This window comes from Macrosteles quadrilineatus, unplaced genomic scaffold, assembly GCF_028750875.1.
Source record: "Macrosteles quadrilineatus isolate MER2022 unplaced genomic scaffold, UCM_ALF_1.0 Scaffold_14__1_contigs__length_3811126, whole genome shotgun sequence".
In the NCBI taxonomy this organism is placed as follows: Eukaryota; Metazoa; Arthropoda; class Insecta; order Hemiptera; family Cicadellidae; genus Macrosteles; species Macrosteles quadrilineatus.
Genome location: NW_026542607.1, coordinates 3,754,605 through 3,778,562, shown reverse-complemented (window position 1 = coordinate 3,778,562; position 23,958 = coordinate 3,754,605). Strand labels below are relative to the sequence as shown.

The window sequence follows — 23,958 nt, the reverse complement described above, 5'->3', positions numbered from 1 at the left end:
TTGAAATGTTTAGTACTTGTAAAAACACAGTTTTCGAAACAAAATTCTCCAAAGTATTTACCAGGTTCTTGAGAAGTATTTATGTCTGGGATCAAAGACATTCCTTCTCTCTGTGGAATTCATATCAGCGCAGAGTTCCTCGCAACTATTTTCTAAGTAAATATCAAAACTGTAATACCTCGAGGTTGTTTGAGTTTACAAAATGTTTCAACTTAAAAAAAATTCCCTTTAATTTCTTAAAGTGCTTTCAAAAGTAATGTTTTTACTGTGATTAAATACCTCGAACACCACCGATAGATTGTGAAAACCATTAAATAATAAGGTATTATCTTCTTATATATTAAAACGATACATTTTTTTCTTTTATGATTCTGAATCCACCACGTCATGGATTTTCGTGTTTAAAATAAGAGAATTTTTAAAGGAAGGGAATATGTCGAAGCAATAACTTTAGGGTTTTCGTTTTTTTTATTAAGTTGTAATTTTTTAAGTCTAGCAGCCATTACATTAACCTTAAATTATGTACCATATTTAGTCCTCATTCTTTAAAAGCTCTAAAAACCTTAATCACTATTTCAACCAGTCAGCAAAATAAATAAAAATTATTATTTTAGCAGTGAATTCAAACAATTGATGCTACAGAATAATAGAATTATTGAAAATCACAAGTGAATAGCCAATCAAAAACGAACAATTGAGAGAATATTGCGAAAGAAAGTTACATGAATTGATAATCAAGATGTATTTTAATCCTATCAGCTCTATTGGTGCATTAAGCGCATAATGGAGCAGTAGAAGGATTTAGCGGTAGAGAGAGAGGAGGGAGGATTCGAAGGGGGTAGAAGGGGGATTGTAAAGGGGTTGGGAAGGGGGTTGGGAGGAAACTACCGGTGAAGCTGCATCTCAGTTTGAGTCGGAATTTCGAGCTGAAAATACCTTGATACAAAGCGTAAACCATTTTGGAAGTTCCGGGGACGATTTTCGAGTAGCAATTTTTTGAAGTGACAGTTATTTTCAAAAGCCAAAAATATTTTTAGATAAAAATTGAGTCCACTGTTTATGTCTTGATGAAAATAAATTTGTGGTGACATTTTACGGTCGGGATGCGTTTATTAAAGTAGACTAAAAGACACATTTTTTGCGTTACAAGAGGATTATTTATGTACGGGGGATTGGATTTTACTACAATGAAACACGTGTTCATCATGATGTTTGTGATACAAGGTATGTATTTAAATTTAGTTTTACAAATATTTCAGTATAAACGTATACTAACAAAAAGTATGTGTTCATCTATATGCTCTTCACATCCGGTAAAGTTTCATACAAAGTATTTTCGAAAAACTAGTTAAAATAAAAAGTCTTTCAATGAAAACACCGATATAAAAAAATGTATAGCGATAAAAACTAACCTTATAATAAAGTTGTGTTATGGAGTTGTCAGTTCCAACCAACTCTCAGTTAATAAAGAGGTGATTATATTTATAAGAATTAATTCATATTGTCCTCACCATCGGTAAACGTGTATATTCTAGGCATAGAACTTGTGCTGTACAACCCACATACCAAAAAACCATTGTACCACCTTCTCCTTAAAGATTCAAAATTATACTAAAATATTTTAATATAATTGTAATATATTTTCTTGAGTAGATAACGAAATCATTCCATTGTCTACTGGGTGTTCATTAGCAATTTAATAATTCAGATACTAACGGTACTTTCTGAAAATAGTAAATTTTATTAAAGAAGTAAAAATAATTTCTAAAGTATATTTATCCTGAGAAACCTAGTTGTTAAGATACAGTTCACTCAAACGTTGCAGCAATACCGTTTATTCAGTTGTATGATTTAACAAAAACATTATTTTGTTCGACTTCGAAGAGAAACTTAAAAAAGAGTATTATATTAGCAAGTACTGAATATTGAATTTATCTCAGTAATGTAGGAATAAATTAGCATTCCGTCGCATTACCGACTCTCGAAAGTTTCAGATATAGAAAGTTGTAAACAGACAAATAAAGGCAGTAATTCTAAATTTGTTATAAAATACCTACATCAATGATTTCAAAAATACCACAGTTTTACGTGTGTGATGATGTAGTAGTATGAATAAATTACTAGGCAAAAATGAACCATTAAAAGATCTGAATTTACATTCCGTGATTTAACATGTAAATATGAACGAGAGTAAATTGAATTTGTTGAATGTATTATTCAGTGACATAAACTCAATTAGGACTTGTCAAAACTGTAAACGAACATCCAATATGGTAATTCAATTTCCATTTGCGAGGTTTGTATCGTATTATTGGTAAAAACCCCATGTTACAATAAACCCTGATGTCAGTGTCGCCCAAAGTTGATCACACATTGGTGTTCATTGTCTACACATGTTCCATGAGCAGCGAACAGGTAAATCCACACAAAATGGCTGACCATTTACTTCAACTTTGGATGCAACTTTTATTATTCTTCAATTGTAAAATACAAACTATCTTTTGTTAGAGTGTGTTATGTCAAGTAATGCGTGCTTATGGGTAAATTTTTTAGTGTTAGCTTAAGTTATCAAAATTGTAACAAAGGGAGTACGATAAAGGGAGAATAACAAAACAAAAGTATCAATGTATATACGTATACCTCATGATTCATTTGGGTGATAAATCCTGAGGTAAAAAATATGTAATTATTATTTTTCTTAAATCAAGATACAACGCCACTGGGTGCATTTTAACCCAAAGAACAGACGGAGGTGTGATTGTAGAATGAACTAAGAAACATTTCCCAGTTTTTTGATTGTCTCAAATAAGCTGTTTCTTGAGCCAAAGCCATTAGCTTGGCTAAGTTTAGGATCAGAAAAATTCCTTTAAACCGGTGGCCTTTAATAGGAAACTCTGTGACCAATCAGATCCACAGCTATGTGTAATGCCTTATTATTGACCACAAGAAACACCATAAATTGGTTACCATTAGAAAATAGCTTACCACCAGCGGTAGGTTTTGTTGTTATTTTATACAAGGGGCTTAGACTACCGGGAAAGTTTAGGTCATTAATAAAAATGTATTTTTGTCATTGTAAAACTACGTGGTTTACATAATTAAATTGTTAAAACTATAATATTTCAGTATTGATATAGAATATTTACTTAAATAGAATATACTTAGATATAAAATACTTACTTCCACAAAATTTAAAGATAACCTCTCACAACCACTTCTAACTTCTTGAACATTTTTAATTTACTAAGGGAAAAAGCAGCTGTTTAGCAAGTAAGTGATTTAATCGATTCATCTATTACGATTGTGTTAGTGTACTATTTACTATTGTATCGATATGTTGAACTATTTACAATAAGGCAACAACTAACTGCAATCAATAGATACTTTTGAAACATAAAATTTGGTTTATAATCGAAATGTACAACTGAGATGTACAACAGCTGATTTTTACTCCCTAGGGGCTAAAACAATTTTACTCCCTAGAGAGTAAAAATCCTACTTTAGACCCGCAATGCATGCATTAAAATCAGCTGTTTTTGCTGCAGTATTATGAAAAATAAAATTACATTGCCACATGTTTTAACTATGGTAACAAGTGATGTGATGAATATCAAAAATAGATTACTGATTTAACTGACTAATATGCACAAAAACATAATTAATTAGATTTAGTTCACCCACAAGATCTTTTAGTTGTTATTATAAAGTTAATTGTTTTAGTTTTTGAAAATATTATTTTAATTTTATCGCGAAAATGACAGGAAATCCATGCTTTTACCACATTCAATTCACCTAAGTAACGTGGAAGCTGAAATAAACAAATCATAACAGAGACGTAACCAAGCTCGGCTCCTAAGTAGGGTTGATTCCAACCCAACTCCATCTCCACTTTCATCAACAAAGTGGTCTCATTCGAGGAAACCCAACCATGTATAACTTGGGTTGACGCCAAACTTACTAACTAACTCGGTTTTGTCGCCAGTAAATATTGTTTGTTAATTAGCTGCTATCTGGATGCCGGGCTTTGTTTTGAAAAAAAGTTTATACTTTTCCGTAGGTTAGTTTATTTAAGAAAATATTCATGTTATAAATTGAGATGCAACTTTGTAAAATGAAGGTTTGCTTTAAACCTGTTTAAATCTAGTGTCATTCAACTTTCATTTTTATCACGACAGGTCTTTTTGGAGAAAAAATCTACTAAATCGACAAAATTGTGAAAATTATGGAGATAATTGTTTGATTTTAAAACTTTAATACTCTTTTGATTCATTGGAGGGAGTGGGTCTAGTGGTAGACCAGGGAGCCTCAGAGCCAGAGGTTTCGGGTTTGAATCCCGCCAATCCCCAATATGTATGTGACAATGCCGCAACCCCTCTAGGACTAACCTGAATGTACAACAGTCCCGAGCTAGAACTAGAGTCATAGGACGTGAAGGTGGGACATAAATAAACCTTTGATCAATCGTGTTATTATTCAAAAATTAAGGTTACGAGAGTATTTCAACACCAAGTTGATCTTCACAAAGTCTTTATGCTGTGTGTGTTCAAAATTTGTAAATTTTTAAGATGTATTAAGTACTCTCTATAGCTAATACGGCTGAAAAAGCTACTTGCTTTGGATTAAAAAATCACATTTTTTATACTTAAACTTTATAAGATTAGTGTAGACATTTCATACAAAAATATAAACAATAATACATCTCTTAGCTTTTTAAAGCAGGATTTCAAATCAAAACAGTAAAGTATTCCTTAACGCACTAAACAAAAAACCTTATTAATGGGAGTGTCAATCCTTACTATATTTATGGAAGGGGAAAACACTATTCAAAATCATTATAAAACTAACAGATTCAACTAGAATACTACAAAAATAGTTTTTAGAAACAGTTTCTGTTACTGAGAGAATTTTAGAGACCAAGAATTTGTAGGAAAATCATCCTTCCTAAACAGTAAGCAGCAAAGAACGCGTTCAATCACTTAACAAGATTATCGATTGTTCCCTTCGGAGATGTTTGGAAGTAACGAAATGAGAAATTATAAAGTGGAAATTCTCAAGATATAAATGTAAATTAGGTTCAGAGTTTTTAAAGCAAACTTTCCTCATAAAACTCTTATTTTAATGCGGATATCCCGAGGGAATCAGGCTTTTTGGAATTTCTAACATTTCAAATGTTTTCACAAACCTCCCTAAGCTGAAAATACTTTCACTAAACATTAATTATTTAAATGAAAAATATTGAATTTCTTCAAGATCGTATCGAAGTGATAATATAATGTAATATCGGATTTTGTTAAAACATCAATTTGTACAATAGTATCTCAGGTGCCTTTGTGTTATGTTTCTTACATATATTTGAAGCTTTTTTAGGTATATATACAAAACCTAATAATTACAAAAGCTTAAATAGAAAAGTTACATTTTCAGGAGAAATGAAGATGTTTTCAATTACTGTAAAGTTGAGTAGTTTGAGAGATTGTTTCTATATTTCAAACCCCTTAGTGCAGTGAGCTGATTTGATAGGTGTGCATTTTCTAGTCAATAGAGCACAGAAATTCTGTCCAGCAGTGTTAGGTTAAACCCCATCAATCACCAACGGATTTTAACAACGTGATAAAGCAGTGATCCTAAAGGCTCGAAGCCCACAAATTATATAAAAGAATAGACTTCTTAGAATAAAATTGAGTTTTCCCTGCATTGAATAATCCCTTCTTCTATAATAAATACGACTTTTATTTTCATGGGTCTTATAACACCAAACTCGCATTTGGCTCGCTGGAGCCCTAGGCCCCCTTTTAGTTATAGCCATGACGAGAAATGGTCACGGGGGTCACGGGATGTTGTCCGGAAAATTTTATTCTGTGTTAAAAACCAACCTTAACTTGGCAGTTGTTTTTTTGACGGATGGGTTGTTTGTGGGGAATAGCAAACAGGAGCTATCTAAACTTGTTAAACTATAATGACTGTAATCATCAATATTATTAGGGATTGAACTGGTCTAGTGATAAAGTGTGGAACTTTAGTCTCCGAGATTCCGGGTTCGAATCCTGCCAATGCCCAACCAATCACCAATGACTTTTATTTAAGCCACAACCTCTAGGCCTGAAGTAATGTAAAAAAATCGTGGGCTGAATCCCAGTTAGTTATTTATAACAACCCGCTATAACAAAAACCATTCAGTCATTAATTTTTCACACTTACATATACTCCTTACATACTTACGTATAAACTGTAACGCTCAAATCTCTGATACATTTAAAGTCAATGATATGAATGACTATTTTGTTAAAATGGGGGGTTAATTTGAAGCAGATGCAGATTTAATTAATTTGTATAACAAAGAAAGGAAAAACGGAATAACAAGTTTATTTAACTTTAAAGAGGTCTCAGAGAAGGACGTTAAACTGGCAATAAATGAAATTACATCCAGAGCAGTAGGTGTAGATGACTTAAGTATCTGAATGATTAAGGCTGTTTGCCCTTATGCGATTGGTGCATTAACTCACTTGATAAATAAATCTTTAGTAACTGGCAAATTTCCTCAGGCATGGAAAAGAAGTATAGTTCACCCTATGCCAAAAAAATCCAGTCCTACTGACATCAGTGATCTCAGGCCTATATCAGTCTTGCCAGCCATTTCTAGAGTACTAGAAAAATTAGCAATAAAACAAATTTTAGAACATGTAGAAAAAGAACAAATACTTCCTAAACTGCAGTCAGGGTTTAGAAGAAACCATAGTACCTGCACTGCGCTGGTAAATATGTTTGCAGACTTGTTTGAGGCAAGGGATCAGGGCAGGTGTAGCTCTGTAGTGATGCTTGACTATTCTCAGGCGTTTGACTCCATAAGCCATAGTTTGCTACTCGCTAAATTAAGACATCTTGGATTTATGGATAATGCAATTGCTTGGGTGCAGTCGTACTTGGAGAGAAGAGAACAGGTGACTAGAGTGGGAGCTGATGTCTCACTTCCTCTTGACAAAGTCAGGGGGGTGCCGCAGGGGAGCAGTCTGGGTCCCATTTTATTCGCCTTGTACACTGCAGACCTTTCCAGTAGCGTGCACTTTTGCAATGTGCACGCCTATGCTGATGACTGTCAGTTGCATTTATCCTATGATGTCAATTCAATTGACCAGGCTGTTGCGAGGGTAAACTCAGATTTGGCGAACGTCAGTGAGTGGTCAATGAGACATGGTCTCAAGTTAAATGGAGAAAAATGCACAGTTCTCCACATTGCTCCACCCAATGTTGTCCAAAGGATAATTGATGGAGACGTGCAGGTTAAACTTGATCAGAGGGATTTGAAGGTGAGCCACACTGCTAAGACTTTGGGTGTGATACTGGACAGTGGTCTTACTTTTTCTGATCACATCACTCATGTTTCCCAGCTGGCGTTGGGTAGACTGCGGGGTTTGTACAAATGCCGAACCATCCTACCTGAGTCAGCTAAGATTCAGTTGATTCAATCCATTGTATTGTCAGTGCTGTACTATTGTTTTCCTGCATACGGCAATAGTATCAAAAAGGAGGACATGGACAGGCTCCAAAGACTGCAGAACACCGCAGTGAGATTTGTATATGGTCTTCGGAAACGAGACCATATTTTTCAATTTGAAAGAACTGCTGGCCTCTTGTCCTCAACTGCTGTGTGCAGGAGGCAAACCTGCACTCTGGTACACAGGGTACTGGCCGAAGAGGAACCAGCGTACCTCATTGAAAGACTGGTCACCCGCGATCGGGTGTCTCAGCGCAATACCCGACAAGACAAAAAGCTTCATTTCCCGAAGGTGAGGTTGGAAGTAGGAAAGAGAGGTTTTTCGTTCTTTGGGCCTAAAATGTACAATGACCTACCCTGTGACCTGAAGATGCTGGGTGTCCCAGCTTTTAGATCTAGGCTAAAGAAAATGCAATTTTTGTAAATAGCTACAATTTTGTTAATAGGGGGATCAGTATTTTTGTTTTGTCTTTAGTTTTAAGTTAGGATTAGTTACTTGACAAGAGTCATCCTGTAAAACAGATTGTACTGAGGAGCGCTTGCTAATAAAAGGCATTTTTATTATTATTATTATTATTTATTATTATTATTATTATTATTATTATTACTTTATGTATTCTTTAAAAAGGATTTTACTCCTAAACATAAATATCACTCCGTAAACATTTGATTAACAAGCACATATAGTTTACACATTAATCCCCGGTATTAATTATATCTTAGCTGTTCCTTATAATTAAATTTGAACTGTTATATCATAAAAAGCGGGTATCAAATTACACAAGGTCAATCATTGTGTACTTTAGTAAACGTGTTTTTGATTGTTTTAGCTGCATACACATATTGTATTGAATTGACAAACGTGAATCAAATTCGATAGACATATCGAAGATTGGAGAATTGGGGGTAAACTATAAACATACAATATTTGAACAAAGAGGAAGAACTAGATTATACGTAGTAATAATTTTCACTGTAGGGAACAAAATCATGTAAAATTACATTATCATATTGTCTACCTATATGCAAAGGCATTGATAATGAGCGATAGCATTAAATGGAACTAGGTGAACAGAGAATACAAAGCTTATTTTACATTCAGTTCCTCTACAATCAAATCCTTTGGCGACTAACCATGTATAACTTGGACTGTCGCCAGCAACTGTGTTGATTAAATTTGTTAATGTAATTTACCAAGATCTGCCAAACAAAATAATATGATTTCAACTACTTTCGGACTCAGAAATTACCAAAGCTATGCACCAGAAAAAAACGTATACCAGTGCTATTTCATGTTATTATAATTTTATTTGAAAACCTTGCTGGTAAAATTTAGTTGCATCTTAGGTTAAGATAATACAATATTTATTTTGGATTTTTGATTGACGCCTGTAATGGTTTGATTTAATCATGGATTTATTTTGACTCTTTTTGTAAAATGCTCGGTTTGATAAAAACATTCTTAAGTCTAATAAACAAATAAAATTTAATATGTTTGAGAGGTACATTGGCAGTATAATTCTATAAAAGACTTAAAATGAAATATTGATCAATGTGTAAGCTAATAATAAAACTTAATTAATGGTTATGGAATTTCTGAGATTCATTCCCTCAATGATAAATTATCATATAAAGTTTGATTCCACCAAATTGTCATAGCCACTAAATTTTGAGATAGAACAAATTGGCTACCAATGCAGTAATGTAGTATTTTGGGTACCAGGCTATTCATATAAAGATAGATTATAAATATGTTTCTGATTCAGCTAGTAATAATGAAATCCTAAACAAATGTGTTTTTAACTTGATAACTGGAATGCATTGTACTTAAAGAATGAAACATTTTTGTGTCGACTGAAATACGACCAACGGTTTAAATATAAACTAAATTTGAACAAAGGACGATGCATTGAGCGAACTAGTTTATAAGGTAAACGCACCAGTAGCTGACAGTATAAGAAACTATACGCACTTAATAATCCGTGGTTTTGAATAAATAGGAACTAAAGAGATATTGCGGATTTTATGTGATTCTAAATTTAGTGTAGTTTTCAAATTTGTCATACAAAAAGAGTTTTTTAAATATATTTTATAACATTTTTAAACTTAATTCAACCTTTGTACGTGTTCCAGTGGCTGACAGTGAAAAAAGTGCTTGTACCAGTAGCTGACAGTCAGTTGTCCCAGTAGCTGACACTGGAACTATACATGTACTAGCTGCTAAACCTAAGGGTTTTATAATTTATAAGACGAATAAAATCTAACTTAATAATTAAATTATAAAATCATGTAAAACGTTGTTAAGAAAATTTATTTTACATATTTTAAAATAAAAAATGTTTACATTAAAAAAAAATTATATTTTTTATTTATATTAAAAACATATATACATTTTTTTAGATAATTTGGCTTATTAATTAAAAAATTAAAATCATTTTATAAAATTGTGAGATCACATAAATTATAAATAGCATGCAAATTTCGATGGGTAAAACCAATTTAATATATTGTGCAAGTAGCAAATATCCCCTGTCAGCTATTGGAACTTGTATGGCTTTTGTGTACCAAAGCCTGACATTGATATAATTTTTAATCCAAAACCCCTAACACCCCAATTTTATCATGAAATTGTCAACAAAGGTATAATTGATAAAAATAATGAGCCTAATCATTAATACTATTTAAGAAATTTAGCGAAATGACTAAAAACCAAACTTACCTTCTTAACAATTTCATTAAGGGAATCGACTAAATGTGATGTGTACAGACAGGGTCGCTTTCAAACCACCACCATTCAGCGAGTATGGGCTAAATTTCACTGATTTTTTTGTAAACAAATCAAGAATAAACATATGTTCTTCTAACAATGCAATCATGTGTAAATATTTTTAAGAGACCACATTATAATGTAAAGAAACTCAAACTGTCAGCTTCTGGAGCACTGTCAGCTACTGGTGCATTTACCTTAGTTAACTTATCTTAGTGCTAATAACTTTAAGTATAAGTATATATAACTTAATTTGCACTGCGCCTTAGTACGTGAATTACGAGAGAAATCTATTTTATTTATTTTCTTAGCTGTTGGAGGAACTTAAGTCAAACTCTGGGAGTGAAAATCGTCATTCGGACTCAACTTGTGACTTTGACAGCTAGACAAAGAACTGTCAGGAAACTGTTCAGTAAAAGTCTGTACTTTTGCAGCAGCGATGAGTCTTTTGTTCTTTTTTGTACTTTCACATTTTCTCAATGTATGGCCATAGTTAAAGGTAATTTTGATAAAATGAGTTTTATATTTTATACATACACTGACTGCATGTATCTATTAAACTAGCTACTACTTGTTAACAATCCATTATCATAAAATTACAGACAACCTCACTATAATTTGTTTGAGCAACAACACTACGTTTTGTTGACTTTTATGTATTGAATATTGTAAATTGGTCTGAGGAAAATTGTTTTTCTAATATTTATAAATTCTAAAAAAAAACTACCAAATGAAACAGTGCGTTATTTTGTGCGTGACAGTTGGTAAAAAGGGTTTATTTTCTGTATTAGTTTGTCAAATAAAATTCACGTACTAATTTTCTTTACTTTTATCACTATTTTAGAGTGCATTTTCTTTTAAATATAAAAGAATTTGTATCTTTTATTTTTACCTAGATAAAAAAAATGATAAAGCAACCCCCAAAGCTAAGCCTCCAATTGTAAAACTGACAAAATGCAACATAACTCAAAGGCTCGCATTGTACAGCACACTGCCTATGGCCTTATTCCAAACAACACAACGTCAAAAGTTGTTTTAGTTGTCTTATTTTTTTTTTGGTTGTTCGAATGAAATTCTAAAACATGACACTTCCAACAGATTTTTATCGGATTTTTCGTAAAAGCTTGATATGTTTATCCGTAAAACAGTGATACCCGTTGAATTTTAGCTTTATAAATTAAATAAGTTCATTATAATTGAGGCTACAAGGGATTTACACTTAGTCTGTAAGATGTGTGTTAAAACAAGATGATTTTGTAGCATTGTTACTTACTAAGACCAACTCCCTTATTAGTAATTTATTGAAAGCATAATTAATTAATGACAGCTGGGACCAATTTTTTTCACAACCAGATATCTTATACCCAACCCATTACCACACAAATAAAATTAAACTTCAGAAATTTATCAGCACTTTAGTACGATAATCACGTTAAGATCAAGTTAAAACCCTGAGTATTAACCTATCAGTTTTAACAGATAGGTTGCACACATCCCTTAACGACAAATCCCGTATAACGTTCAATCGCCTAAAGATCAGCTTATTTTACTCAAATAGCTTACCGTATGTTATGCTTACTTACGTCTTACTTCTTACGACTGCTTACTGTTTGGAAATCTTCATATCCCGAAATAATATTTGTGTAAGCGTTTTTAAGGCTAAGAAGACCTAAGTCGTGTCAAAAGGTTGACAGCTTAAGCGAAAGAAGCTTTACCCGTCAACTCTAGCTTTCAATAAGCTTACCACGACGTTGGATATTTCCAGAATGTATCTGGTAATATCTGTCAACTGGACAAGGGAGGTTGAGCTAAGGTGACATGGGTATTGGGAGTTTACCATTGATAATTCAAGCTTTTGAAAGATATGTCAAAGATATATTTCAGAGGGATTGTATATGTTCCTTCTAACCTAATGACACAACAATGTGTACTTGTAATTGTAAACTGTTTGTAACAAAGTGGTTGAAAATTTGACAAGTATTGTAGAAAAATGTTCAAAATATTTAAAGTGTGTTTAAACTTTTTCTTATATAAAGCCAGTATAAATGTAACCTAATTAACAAAATTAGGCCCCTAATACTGTACATTTTTAGTGTTTAACTTATCAACTTATGCAAAAAACTCATAAAAATACCTTATCGGTTACAATAGTAGCCTTTGAATCAGAAGGTTACCGGTTCAATGAAGAAGAGAACAAGAAAGTCAAATGTTTTTTTTTTAGATAGCATTATTAGAGTTTAAAATAAAGACGATAAAAAAAAACTATTGTCTTGCTAAAGACGATCCAAACTTTCCTTATCTCAATGTAGTCCAAGTAAAATGTAAAGAGTAAAAGTAAAAAGCAAAAATTAACATTACACACTAAGAGATACGCTGATACGTTGCTGAACAAATATATACCCAAAAATTTTACTTCGAACAATTATTATGGATGGGAAACCAATAACAGTAATGCTCATGTTGTTAACGTAGGACGTTTCGTTTATTTTACAGTTATTATAAATAATTGAGATGGGGACGCCACCTAGGTGCATATTTTGTACAAAATATGAGTGAAATATATGATTAGAATGTAGTGAGATGATCTGCGCAGCTTTTTTACTGACAAGATCAACTGAATTATTATCCAAGATCATATCATTAAAGCCCGGTGATTAGCGACGATGATGATAGCTAGTTCTTTTATATTAAAATAAATATGTATCTACGTTGTTTGCACTTTCAATTGTAAACAGATTAAACACAGATCAATTTTTTTTTAAGATAAGAAATATGCTGCTTTTCTCAAATAAGTTTTATAAGCAAATGTGTTTAGGTAGCTTAGCATACATAAATCCAAATATTAAATCTATCCTAATGTACCAGTTGAAACAGTTTCCCAATAGTTTGGAGCTAAATTATATTCAAAGTGATAAATTTAACATCGGAGAACTAACAAGCCAGTATCACAAGGGCTGGCTGAAATCCAACATAATACTCTGCTGAATACCACCTAATCAGAGAATGACCTTTGTTGATGAGAAGAGGGGTGAGGAGTGGGGGGGGGGAGATAGAAAAGGGAGGGGGGATAATAAGCCACAAGTGAAACCAGAACTTAACTCTGAGGTTGTTGTACTTTGTTTTCCTTGTTAATTGTTTGATGATAAGGAAACTTCCACCCCATTCAACACCTTTCGTAACAACGTAATTATTCAATCATAAACTTTGTTTTGGTGATTGGATTGTGTTAACAGTGAGTTAAGATTTTGTTGGGTGGATGATATCATTATGTAATTAGTTGATTTGTCCAAATATATTATTTTGTATTAATATTTAACTGAAATTTGATTTTCACCGAATATTTATACAGTACTATGTGTCTAAGTTATGTTATGAGATAAAAAATTAAAAATTATGAGGAAAAAACAATTCAAGGAATATTTTACAATTCATTAAAAACAAATGCATACTTTCTTATTTAAAAGGAGTAGTAAAACTAAAATAATACCTTAAAAAATGATAAGGTACTCTACAAAAAATCCCCAGTAACAAAAAATTTAATTAGAATCTGTTCTCCTTAGCCTCCTCCTTAGATATATCATTTTAAAACTTCACTATTCTATTTTCCCTTTTGGTAGAGCATATACACTTTGACACTTATATCAATTCAACATAACATATAGGCCAAACCTTTGTAAAACGATAACACCCAATAAAAACAGGATATAATATATTTCAGATTTTTAAAGAGTTTTAAAATTTCAGCTTATGGTGGATTCCAAACCATTGGGTCTTGCCATTATCATACACTAAATGCATATTTCCATTTAATTTGACAAGGACCTCAGTGACATTTGTCCTACGTTTAAATAAAATTGTTCTCTAATTTATTTACTTAATTCATATGTTAATTTATGATAAACATGATAATTTATGTTTTTCTCCTACAATCCTAAATATAAAACAATATTTAATGGAGATCGATAACATTTTCCCTCACTTATTGGTCAAATGAAACAAATAATGTATTACTCTCCATAAATAATACACGCAATCCCTAAAATATGGAAAATAATAGTATCATAATATAAGTGTTTTTAAATCAAATACTGGTAGTTTCTACGCATTTTCACAGTGATAAAACATTTGGAAAACAATTACGCAAGTAAGATGCTTGGAAAGTCAAAATAAAACCATAAAACACATGGATTAGTACAGTATTTGGACTGATAATCTAAAAAAGTTGATCTAAAACCCTAAAAACATTTACTAGTTTCCTTGATGGATTTATTGATTTAAGTAGCACGAAAAAGTGACTTTAAGGCAATCATTGAACTTACGATGAAAAATATTAATATTAACTTACTAATGCAGACGTCTGATAAGTGATCTATGCCATTAAACTATGTCGGGTGTAATTTCATCTACGACTTTTACCGAAACAATACTGCAGAATGTCTCCTCAACAATAATGGCAACATCTACGTATCTCAAACAAAGATGTCGCTGACAGTTATGGTGACGTATTGTCTGCTATTGTTCACACTCTATGCAGTAACATTAGACACGTTTTCACACTTTCTTTTACTGCTGTCGTAGAAATATCTCCCGAGCAGTTATTTTTAGATATTATCTCTTGTTTTTCATTATCTATTCAGTGAAATCACATTACTTTAGTCACAACGGCAATAAATGTGTAGCAGAAATGACGGCAATCGTTCATAAATTATCAAGTAACACTAGACACGTTTTTACACGTTCTCTTACAGTTCTCATAATATTATGGCCAAGTCAGTTATAAAAACACATTGTTTGCTATTGTTTACATACCACGCGGTAGATATTATACATGCATACTTTTTTACAGTTGCTGCAAACATGATGATGGTGACGATTTAATTTGATGAAGTCATTTCCTAATTTTCTTACTTAACAAACACCACCATGCTTTCATTATTTCAAATTTATTATCCGTTATAAGATTTAATATAAAAACATAAACGAGAATAAAAATTAAACCTTTAGTTTAATGGAGTGTACTTCTGTAACATCCTCAAACAACAGTATCTGTAACAGTTATGGTAACATATTGTCTGCTTCTGTTTACACTCTAGGCTAATGTACGAGACACTTTTCACAATTTATTTTACAGTTCTTGTTTAGAGATGGCTTTGATAGTAACAATGACAGAAAGGTGGCAATATTCACACACTAGGCAGTTATTGCACTCGTTTTTGCAATTTTAGAACATATATCATACAATAATATCCTTGAATATTTCGTAAAAATGATTGATCACCCCACATTATTAGACACTATTTTTATAAAAGAGGTTTTAACAAAGACTACGCATATCGTTTATATGGTTGCAGTAAATTACATATTATCAGACAGACATTTAGACAACAAAATTAATGGGTTAGGCTTTTGAGCATAAACCTTTAACTGTTATACTTCCTAGACTTATTACTAAGGCTTGCTTGATTCAACTGTTGTGTGTGATTTCGTCCTTTATACAACCTTTATGTAGTTTGTAGAGCGTTGTATAGCTAATTCTGTTTCAAGAGGAGCTATATTTGCCTAACCGTTTCAAAACCTGACGGATGGATTATGAAATATTTAGAAAAAGAAAAAATCCCGAACAATGATTGATTTTTGAATATACCAATGAATTTTCATGAGTAAAAATGTATGTCCTTATTTTTCACGAGCTTAGTCTCCAGATGCAAGGGCTGTTCAAAACCTATTAGTGGTAAACAAATAAAATTTGCTAAAAGTGTAACCACGGGACACTAGAGAACTAGAAAAATGTGACTCTGGGGTGTAATTTCAGCTTGAAGCATTAACATTTCTTCTGTCTCCAGTTTTGACCCACTCTGTTACAGCTACTGATTTTTTATTGTGTTTATACATGTATGTGATTTCAGTTATGACATAAACTATACTTTCACCTTGATTTCATCTACAATTAATAAAATTTATTGTCTTATGGAACATATGTATCTCTACAGACTTTTATCTATCACTCTAATCTATCACTGAAAGATGTGAGACTGCATGTCCCTGAAGGTTTGAAGGCTGATATTGGACTCTGGGATGTGAATTTACCTTCCTAGAACATTTCTACTGTATAATGTTGTCTAGACACTACAGTTGCATCTGCTGATGTTGTATGTTGGCTCAACAGATTACCGGGGCCTATTATGTGACAATGTATGTCCCTGAAGCTATAAAGGCAAGTGGAGTCTAGCGTTTGCCATACTTTTTGGCGTGTCTATCTGTAAAGGCAAGTGTCTGACTCTGCAATGTGACTTTACTTCCCTGAAACATCTCTACTGTGTCATGTTGTATAAACACTACAGTTAAACCTAGTGATGTTGTGTGTTGTATCTACAAACTTGTCGGGCCGTAAGGATGTGACACCAGTAGGAGTGAGACTGAATCTGGGATGTGACGTCATTGCTTTTAAACATCTATACTGTGTCATGTTGTATAGACACTACAGTTAAATCTACTGATGTGTGTTGTATTTAAAGGTTACAGTATAAGGGATAGAAGATGTGGCATTAGATAGATCTGACAGATTACTCCTGCTTTGAAAATGAACATGATATACTCATGGCATGCATTCTGAAAAGATGTTTGGCAAACACACAGTCCCAACTTCTTAGGTATATGGTACCCCTACATATTCATGAGGCCAGAAGGATATGAGGCTGCGAGTACCAGAGGCAGAAGACCAACTAGCTCTGACGTGTTACTTCTGCCTTGAACGGAAACCTTTCTATTCTCTCGAGGACAAACACACAGTTCCAACTTCTCATGAGTGTTTTGTCCACAGGTTACTGGGGGCTGAAGGATGTGAGGCTGCGTGTCCCTGAAGCTGTAAAGGCAGGAGACAGTCTTACTTTAGGATGTGACTTTAGTCTCGAACATGAACATCTCTACTCGGTCAAGTTCTACCAAGGAGACACAGAGTTCTATCGCTACGTCCCAGAAGAGTCGCCACCTACAAGAGTGTTCCCGATAGAAGGAGTGACAGTTGATGTAAGTTAATTTGTTCTATAAAAGAGTAGGAAGAGAAAAAAATTTCATGTATGAAAATCTCAAATTTTATGTTATTGCAATCATAGGATTTTGCTGTTTAACATATTCCGCTCTTTCTTTCATAATCTTATTTTCGAAAAACAAAATAATATTTACATGTAACCATTGTTATAATTTTCATAAAATTGTTCTCACCCCATGATTGTTGACATACAACCATGTTCAAGGTTGATGAAGGATTGTTATGATATGAAATTAAGTTGATTACAATTGTGTCCCAGATATCCAGATCCAACAGCAGTGCAGTAACACTCAGCAATGTAGATCGAGGCATGACAGGATACTACAAATGTGAAGTTTCTGCGGACGCTCCCCTTTTTCATACTGGAATACAGACAGCCTATGTTACAATCACAGGTTAGTTTAGTTGACAAGTTGGTAATCATGCTAGGAAAAGAATGCCAGTACGAATGGACTTAAAAATTATTGTAAAAAGTAAATTATTAAAATAAACCAAAATAATCGAAAAATTAACTATGGTTTCTTGTGTTTGGAGTTATCCGATAAAGAGGCTGCTTCAACAAACGAATTGACGCAGCGGTTATCAACATAATGCATGGGACCTAAGCAAAGTATACAATCATTGTAATCATTATATTTTAAAGCCCAATTTTCATTTGTTTACAGAAGAACCTTGGGCGTTACCCACAATAGCATCAGAGAAATTCAAGTACAGCATAGGAGAGAAAATCAAAGCCAACTGCACATCCCAGGGTGGTCTTCCAGCGGCCAATCTAACTTGGTACATCAATGGACAACTGGTTAGTAACAATTAATTATAATGCAAAGTAATCGGCTTTTGATAATTCTGTTAATTAGAACATGTGACTTGTCAAATTAATGGATATAAAGAGATGAAAATCAGTACAATCTGCAAATTCATCTTTGGGTTGAGTTTTAATATTTAGTAGCTGGATTACAAGGTGTGATAGTATCCCACCATTATAGATATCTTTGTGACGATATTATAAATACTAGTGTCCCTGTTGCTCGAATTCGAGCAATAGCTAAGTATTAGAAGCGTTATTTTAAAAGGATTAACGGTCATAATTTCTGATGACTTTAGAAGATCAAAAGACCAAAAGATTATGGAAATACTCAAGATGTACATAACAGTATTATATCAATTTATCCAGGCTCTCTCGCTTTTTTCCATTGTAATATTTACACTAACCCAAATTCAAATAGTAATATTCCATTTCAACCAAGTCAGTAAATGTTTGGAGCAAACTGTATTAGCAAACTTATTGAATGTTTAGAATTAACATATGTTCTTCTTCTCACTTTTAACTTCTGACAACAGCTGGAGTTTCATAACAATTTTTGTTTCCCATGTTAATCTTATGGAGAAATACGAAACTTTAAAGGGTCCCAGGGCCTCACTCTCTAATTATTTCCCTAAAAAGAAAGTTTCCTGCACAACTTCACGTTACGCTCTTTCCAATGACACCGAAAACATGTCAATCGGTTCAGTAGTTTCGGAGGAGTAATTGTCACAAAAAACATGCTCGCGTATTAAATAAGTACGAGAGGTCGTCCAGTGGTCGAAACTCGACCAAAAATATGTAATGTACTCACTTCTCTATTTTCACCCCACACTGTAAATAAAACATGTGATTGGAGTTTCTTCCATTTGTTTTGATTTTCTGTTTATATTTCGTTGTTATTTCGTCACCAGCATGGCAACGCATAAGATCCATGTAAATTTTTTCAAATTTTAAACTCATTTTTTGTGCTTATCTTTGAGCCTATTTAAATTTATAAAGGGATTCTGCACACCTACAGGAAAATTTCTTTCTATCGGTATGCGCAGATTTACCCCACGATGCACACAAGCTGAGAAAAAAGGTTTTAAAGAAACATGCTTGCCTATTAATATATAGATAGATAATTGTATTGGTTTCAGTATAATTAGTTAAAGTGGTTGGTTTTCCTCTTATAACGTATAATTTGCCAATTTTCATGGGCTTCTTCAGCCTTTCAGTAAATGAATCGTACCAAACAAAGCAAATGGTCAGCCATAGTACAACTAGGAACTGATATGATTAATTTTAATTGGTGGCACTGAGATGCAAACTCAGATATCTTCGTTTTGATATCATAGTCCGTCGTGTAAAAACTGAGTGACTGACTGGTATAAATACTTTTGAAAAAAGCTTCTTATTGGCAAAGAAACCTATAATATTCTGTTAGAAGGTGGACTAACCGAAGAGAAAGAGAACAACATTGTTTGTTTCAGCTGGGCTAATATTATCGCATAGCTGGATTAAAAGTCCCACGCTAATTCCGCTAGTCCAAAACATACTTGGTGCTCTAGATAAACGTTATATTCTTATAATACACCAACTGTATATAAAATACACTGTCATGACTATCATAAATAAAATATACAACACGCATGACTTTTGGTGAAGATATTTTTTATGCGGCCTAAAACATCAGCTATATTGATTTTTTCAATGTAATTCAATTACCATAACCTATCTGTTTTTGAAAAGTCATAAATTGTCGATACTGCTCTGACTTCATAGCCAAGTCTTATAGTTGATGAATGCGTTTAAGGCTTCTGTACAGAATCCATTTTCATTCTCTAGTCAAAGCTGCGACAGAAGGTTTTGGATGTGTTAATCCATTACATATTTATGTCGGTTGAATCAAACTAAATCATTCTTTACGAGACCCAATCTTGAAAATTCTTTGCCACTGTTTGTTCCGTAGGTCTACCACTCTCCGTACGTCAGGATACTCCAGGACAGCTCACACGAAGGTTCAGTGTCTCAGTTGGAGGTTGCGGCCTCATCCAAAGTCTTCCTGCAGGGCAGACTGAGACTGAGATGTGACGCAGCACAGTTCACTTTGTATCGCAGGAGTGCTGAGTTAGATGTATTCGAAGACACTCCTCAGCTGGCACCAGTTTTGGGACCGACTGCTCAACATCAAGGTATTGTTTTATTTTTACTAGTTCATTTTTATCTATATTATTTTCCACGATTATTTGTGTAGGTGATAAACGGAAACGGAATCAGTAGAAATGAACGTACTTTCTTTTATTATATTTTCAACAATCCTTATCATGTATACGGATATGTGGAGTCACTACAATATTTTATAGGAAAAATCACAAAAATTTCAATAGTCTTTGAACCATATTTTTTACAGCAACGGTGGTTGTATCACTTCACTTTATAAAAAGTTTTTTTTTTTTTTTTTTTTTTTTTTTTTTTTTTTTAAAGAGGTTGGCGGCCTCTTTTAACCTTGCATTTGCCCGTCCACATAGACTACAGATCTGTGCGTGGAACGTATCCAGCAAAGCAAGGGGTGAGCCGGTACAGTACAAAGGTGAACTGTACTGATAAAAGTTAGTGGCAGTGACCAGGATCCGAACCCACGACACTACTGCCTTGGGCCCGAAGTCCGCGACGCTACCGACTGAGCCACAGACTCACCAGATTAAAATGGCTATAGCAAACAAAATTTAATTAAAATCGGTCATGCCGTTTTTATAAAATCTGAGCATTCCGCGTTATTTACAGGTTTTTTGGGAAACGCTCCATTAAAAAATCAAAATTAAAAGAAAATTAAACCTCTGGACATAAAATGGATACTTCAGTACCCAAATAAAATATTTCATCAAAATCAGACCTTAGGTGTTGTCTGTAGCTCTGTACACATCCACACACACATATGGGTTCAGGGGTACCTAAAACGGATATGTCCACTTAAAAATCTTGACGAAAACAATACTTTCTCTGAATAATATGTAGAAGGAGTGAAAGTAAAAATAACAAACTCTCAAATATTCAATAATTTAAAAGCATTTGAGTTAAGCGAAATATTTAGAAAGGGTCTTGCTAACCTTGAACTTCTACAGGTAAAATATTATTTTGACAAAACACGTGTCAATAATGTGAAAATAGCACTGTTTAAACTCTTGTTTTGTTTCAGATTCCAGCTCAGCCACAAAAAGAAGTTGTCTAAGAGGAATATTATTTAATATTATTTTGATTTCTACAGTACCATTTCTAAGTAGATAGTGATACAATCCCATTGCTAATTGAGTACGTAATGATAATCAATATTGAAATACAGCGAACAAATTTGTATAAAGTGTTTGTAGCGAAATTGCTTATTTGCTAGTTTCATAACTTCCAGTACAATACTAGCGCTTAAACGTGTTTAACCAGTTATATTTTTACATATATTTTATGTAAGAAGCTTTTATAATATAAACAAAGCAATAAATTAGCAGATGTTAAATAGAATGAGAAATTTGAGGGCTTACAAACGTTTTAAATGACTATTATTATATATCTTACTTCTTAGGTTACATTTAATATTTAGTCATATCATTTATGTGTAACGTTATGGATCATCATATAAAATGACCTGTTTTAAAATGAACAGTTATGTAAATGGGTTTATTATAACAATGGTATTCACAATAAGATATAGTAACTAGAAATCAAAACTTTAGTTAGTTGTAATCAAATTTTAAGTTGATGTAAAAACAAAAAAAAAAACGTTTCTAATGTACTTTGGACAGAAGTATCGTTGATTTTTTTCTTACGTAACTAAAAAGAATGATTAATTTAGAATATACACAATAGCTTGGTTCTATAAGAAGTGTATTTAATTTTAAACAGGTTTTGAAAGACTTTTTGACCTTTCGTTGGAATTGAGATTTTTTAAAAGCTGAATCTTATAAAACCTTTCAGTATTTGTACTCATAATAAGGCCAAGTGCCTATATTATTGAACCTTGCATTGTTAAACCCATTTCAAACCTTATTTTAGTTTAATCTTTGAGGTTCGTTGTAAAGAAACTACTCTTAAACTACTCTGAGTGGTAGTTATATGCAATGAAGATAATATTTGTTGTAAGAAACAGTTTTATAAAAATACAAATTGTTGAGAACTCGTGATTAGTGGAACATTGGCTGTTTATATTGTAAAGTATAATTAATATATATTTGTTAATTACGTAACATAGAGTAAGCAAATCAAATTGAACGTTTTATATACTTATAGACGTAATAAACATATTGGTTTTCTCTTGGAGTTTTATTGATCCCAAGAGAGGATTGTTAGCTGTTACACTTAATGGGTACAAAATAGTATCATGATATTATCTGGTGTAAGCTTAAGCTTTTACAGTGCACACCAAAGTGCAGCTGTCACTGGAAAAATATTACTCTTTAAATTACAACTCCTTGTGTCTTTGTTTATTTTGTATAAAATATATGATTATGGGATAGTTTCTCAATTATTAACATAAATCACCGTGTAGTAATGAATTATGGGCAAAATTATATGTAATATCAGTTTCCAACTTGTAGAATCAATTCACAACAAACAACAACATTAAATCAAACGAGCTTTCGAAGTTTACGTTACGGCCCAAGACTACTCTCTATACTACAGCATGTTAGGTAGGTTTAACAGTTTCACCATAAATTTATTTTACGGTAAAATTCATGGAAGAAGAAAAAAAAATAATAATAATAATGATTGGTGATCTCATAACTAATAGTACTAAAGTATTTAAACTAGTAACTGTATTATTCAAGAGATTAATTTGCCATTAATTAATTTTGCCAACATGATCCAGGCTAAAGTATTTAAACGATTTTTTATTGATTCATTATTTTTCTGTTTAAAACTATAAAATAGTAAACAGTTATAGCAAATTTAGGATATATCCAGAAAATATAGCTTCTATCTGAATTAAGTTAAAAAGAGTTAGGAAATAAAATATATGCTTACACTTTGATTCATAATAAAATCTTCCAACTATTTTAAGTTTGTAGCTGATCGTTTGAATGAATGTTTTAACAAAACGAGAGTAGGATTTCCAAACAGAAACTCCGAAATGAAACTGCAGCGAAAGCATTACATTTTCATAATTTCGCAAAATATAATTATTTTGAACTAACTTAAGCTTCCTTGTATCCCTAAAAACAAAGATTTAAGTTTATCATGTAGCTATCCATTCAGATATTGTCAGTTTCTACGAGTCATTTGTTTTACTATGTTGTCAACACGTATTAGTCAATTAAAATATGCTAAAATAATCCTCTATAAAACGAATGATAAAAGTTCTATGAAGCAAATGAATACAGTTCTAAGGCAAAGTTTAAATAATTCATAGGGACACCAATTTATTTTCCAGTATTGGTTTGCGAAAGAAAGCGTTCCTTGAATACAGATCGGGCTAAACTTGTGATGTCTCTTTGTGTTTGTCTAGGGATGTTTGATACCATTCACGAGTATCCATGTAAAAATGTATAGATCAAGAGTATTAGAACAGAAACTGTATCATTAACACTAACAAATTACCTCAATAGCCCGAATTTCTATACTAGCTGTACTTACTTCCAAGAATTACTTTCAAGCCAGTAACGTATTTTTTTTTCTAATGCAAGCAAATTATGTTACAATATCTTCTGTGTAAATCTGAAAACACAATATGCAATAGTTAACACGCCAGGTGAGGTGGTGTAAGCGTGAAAATAAGATGGTAACGATATTACAAATAGTGTGCTGTATATCAGCTGATATTATTGTTGTTGCTAACATTTTAGATACGACGCAAAAAAATAATAAAAATGGTTGAA

At 32.6% G+C, this 23,958-nt stretch overlaps 1 protein-coding gene across 1 annotated transcript; it reads left to right on the top strand.

Annotated features, from left to right (window-relative positions):
• Window positions 1–922: 922 nt before the first annotated feature.
• LOC129005008 (uncharacterized) lies at window positions 923–21,714 on the top strand. Its single transcript, XM_054433755.1, has 6 exons — window positions 923–1,224; window positions 17,080–17,285; window positions 17,567–17,702; window positions 17,973–18,106; window positions 20,064–20,286; window positions 21,291–21,714. Exons 1-6 carry the CDS (start codon window positions 1,161–1,163, stop codon window positions 21,377–21,379), a joined length of 852 nt encoding a protein of 283 aa, XP_054289730.1. The 5' UTR covers window positions 923–1,160; the 3' UTR covers window positions 21,380–21,714.
• Window positions 21,715–23,958: the final 2,244 nt, after the last annotated feature.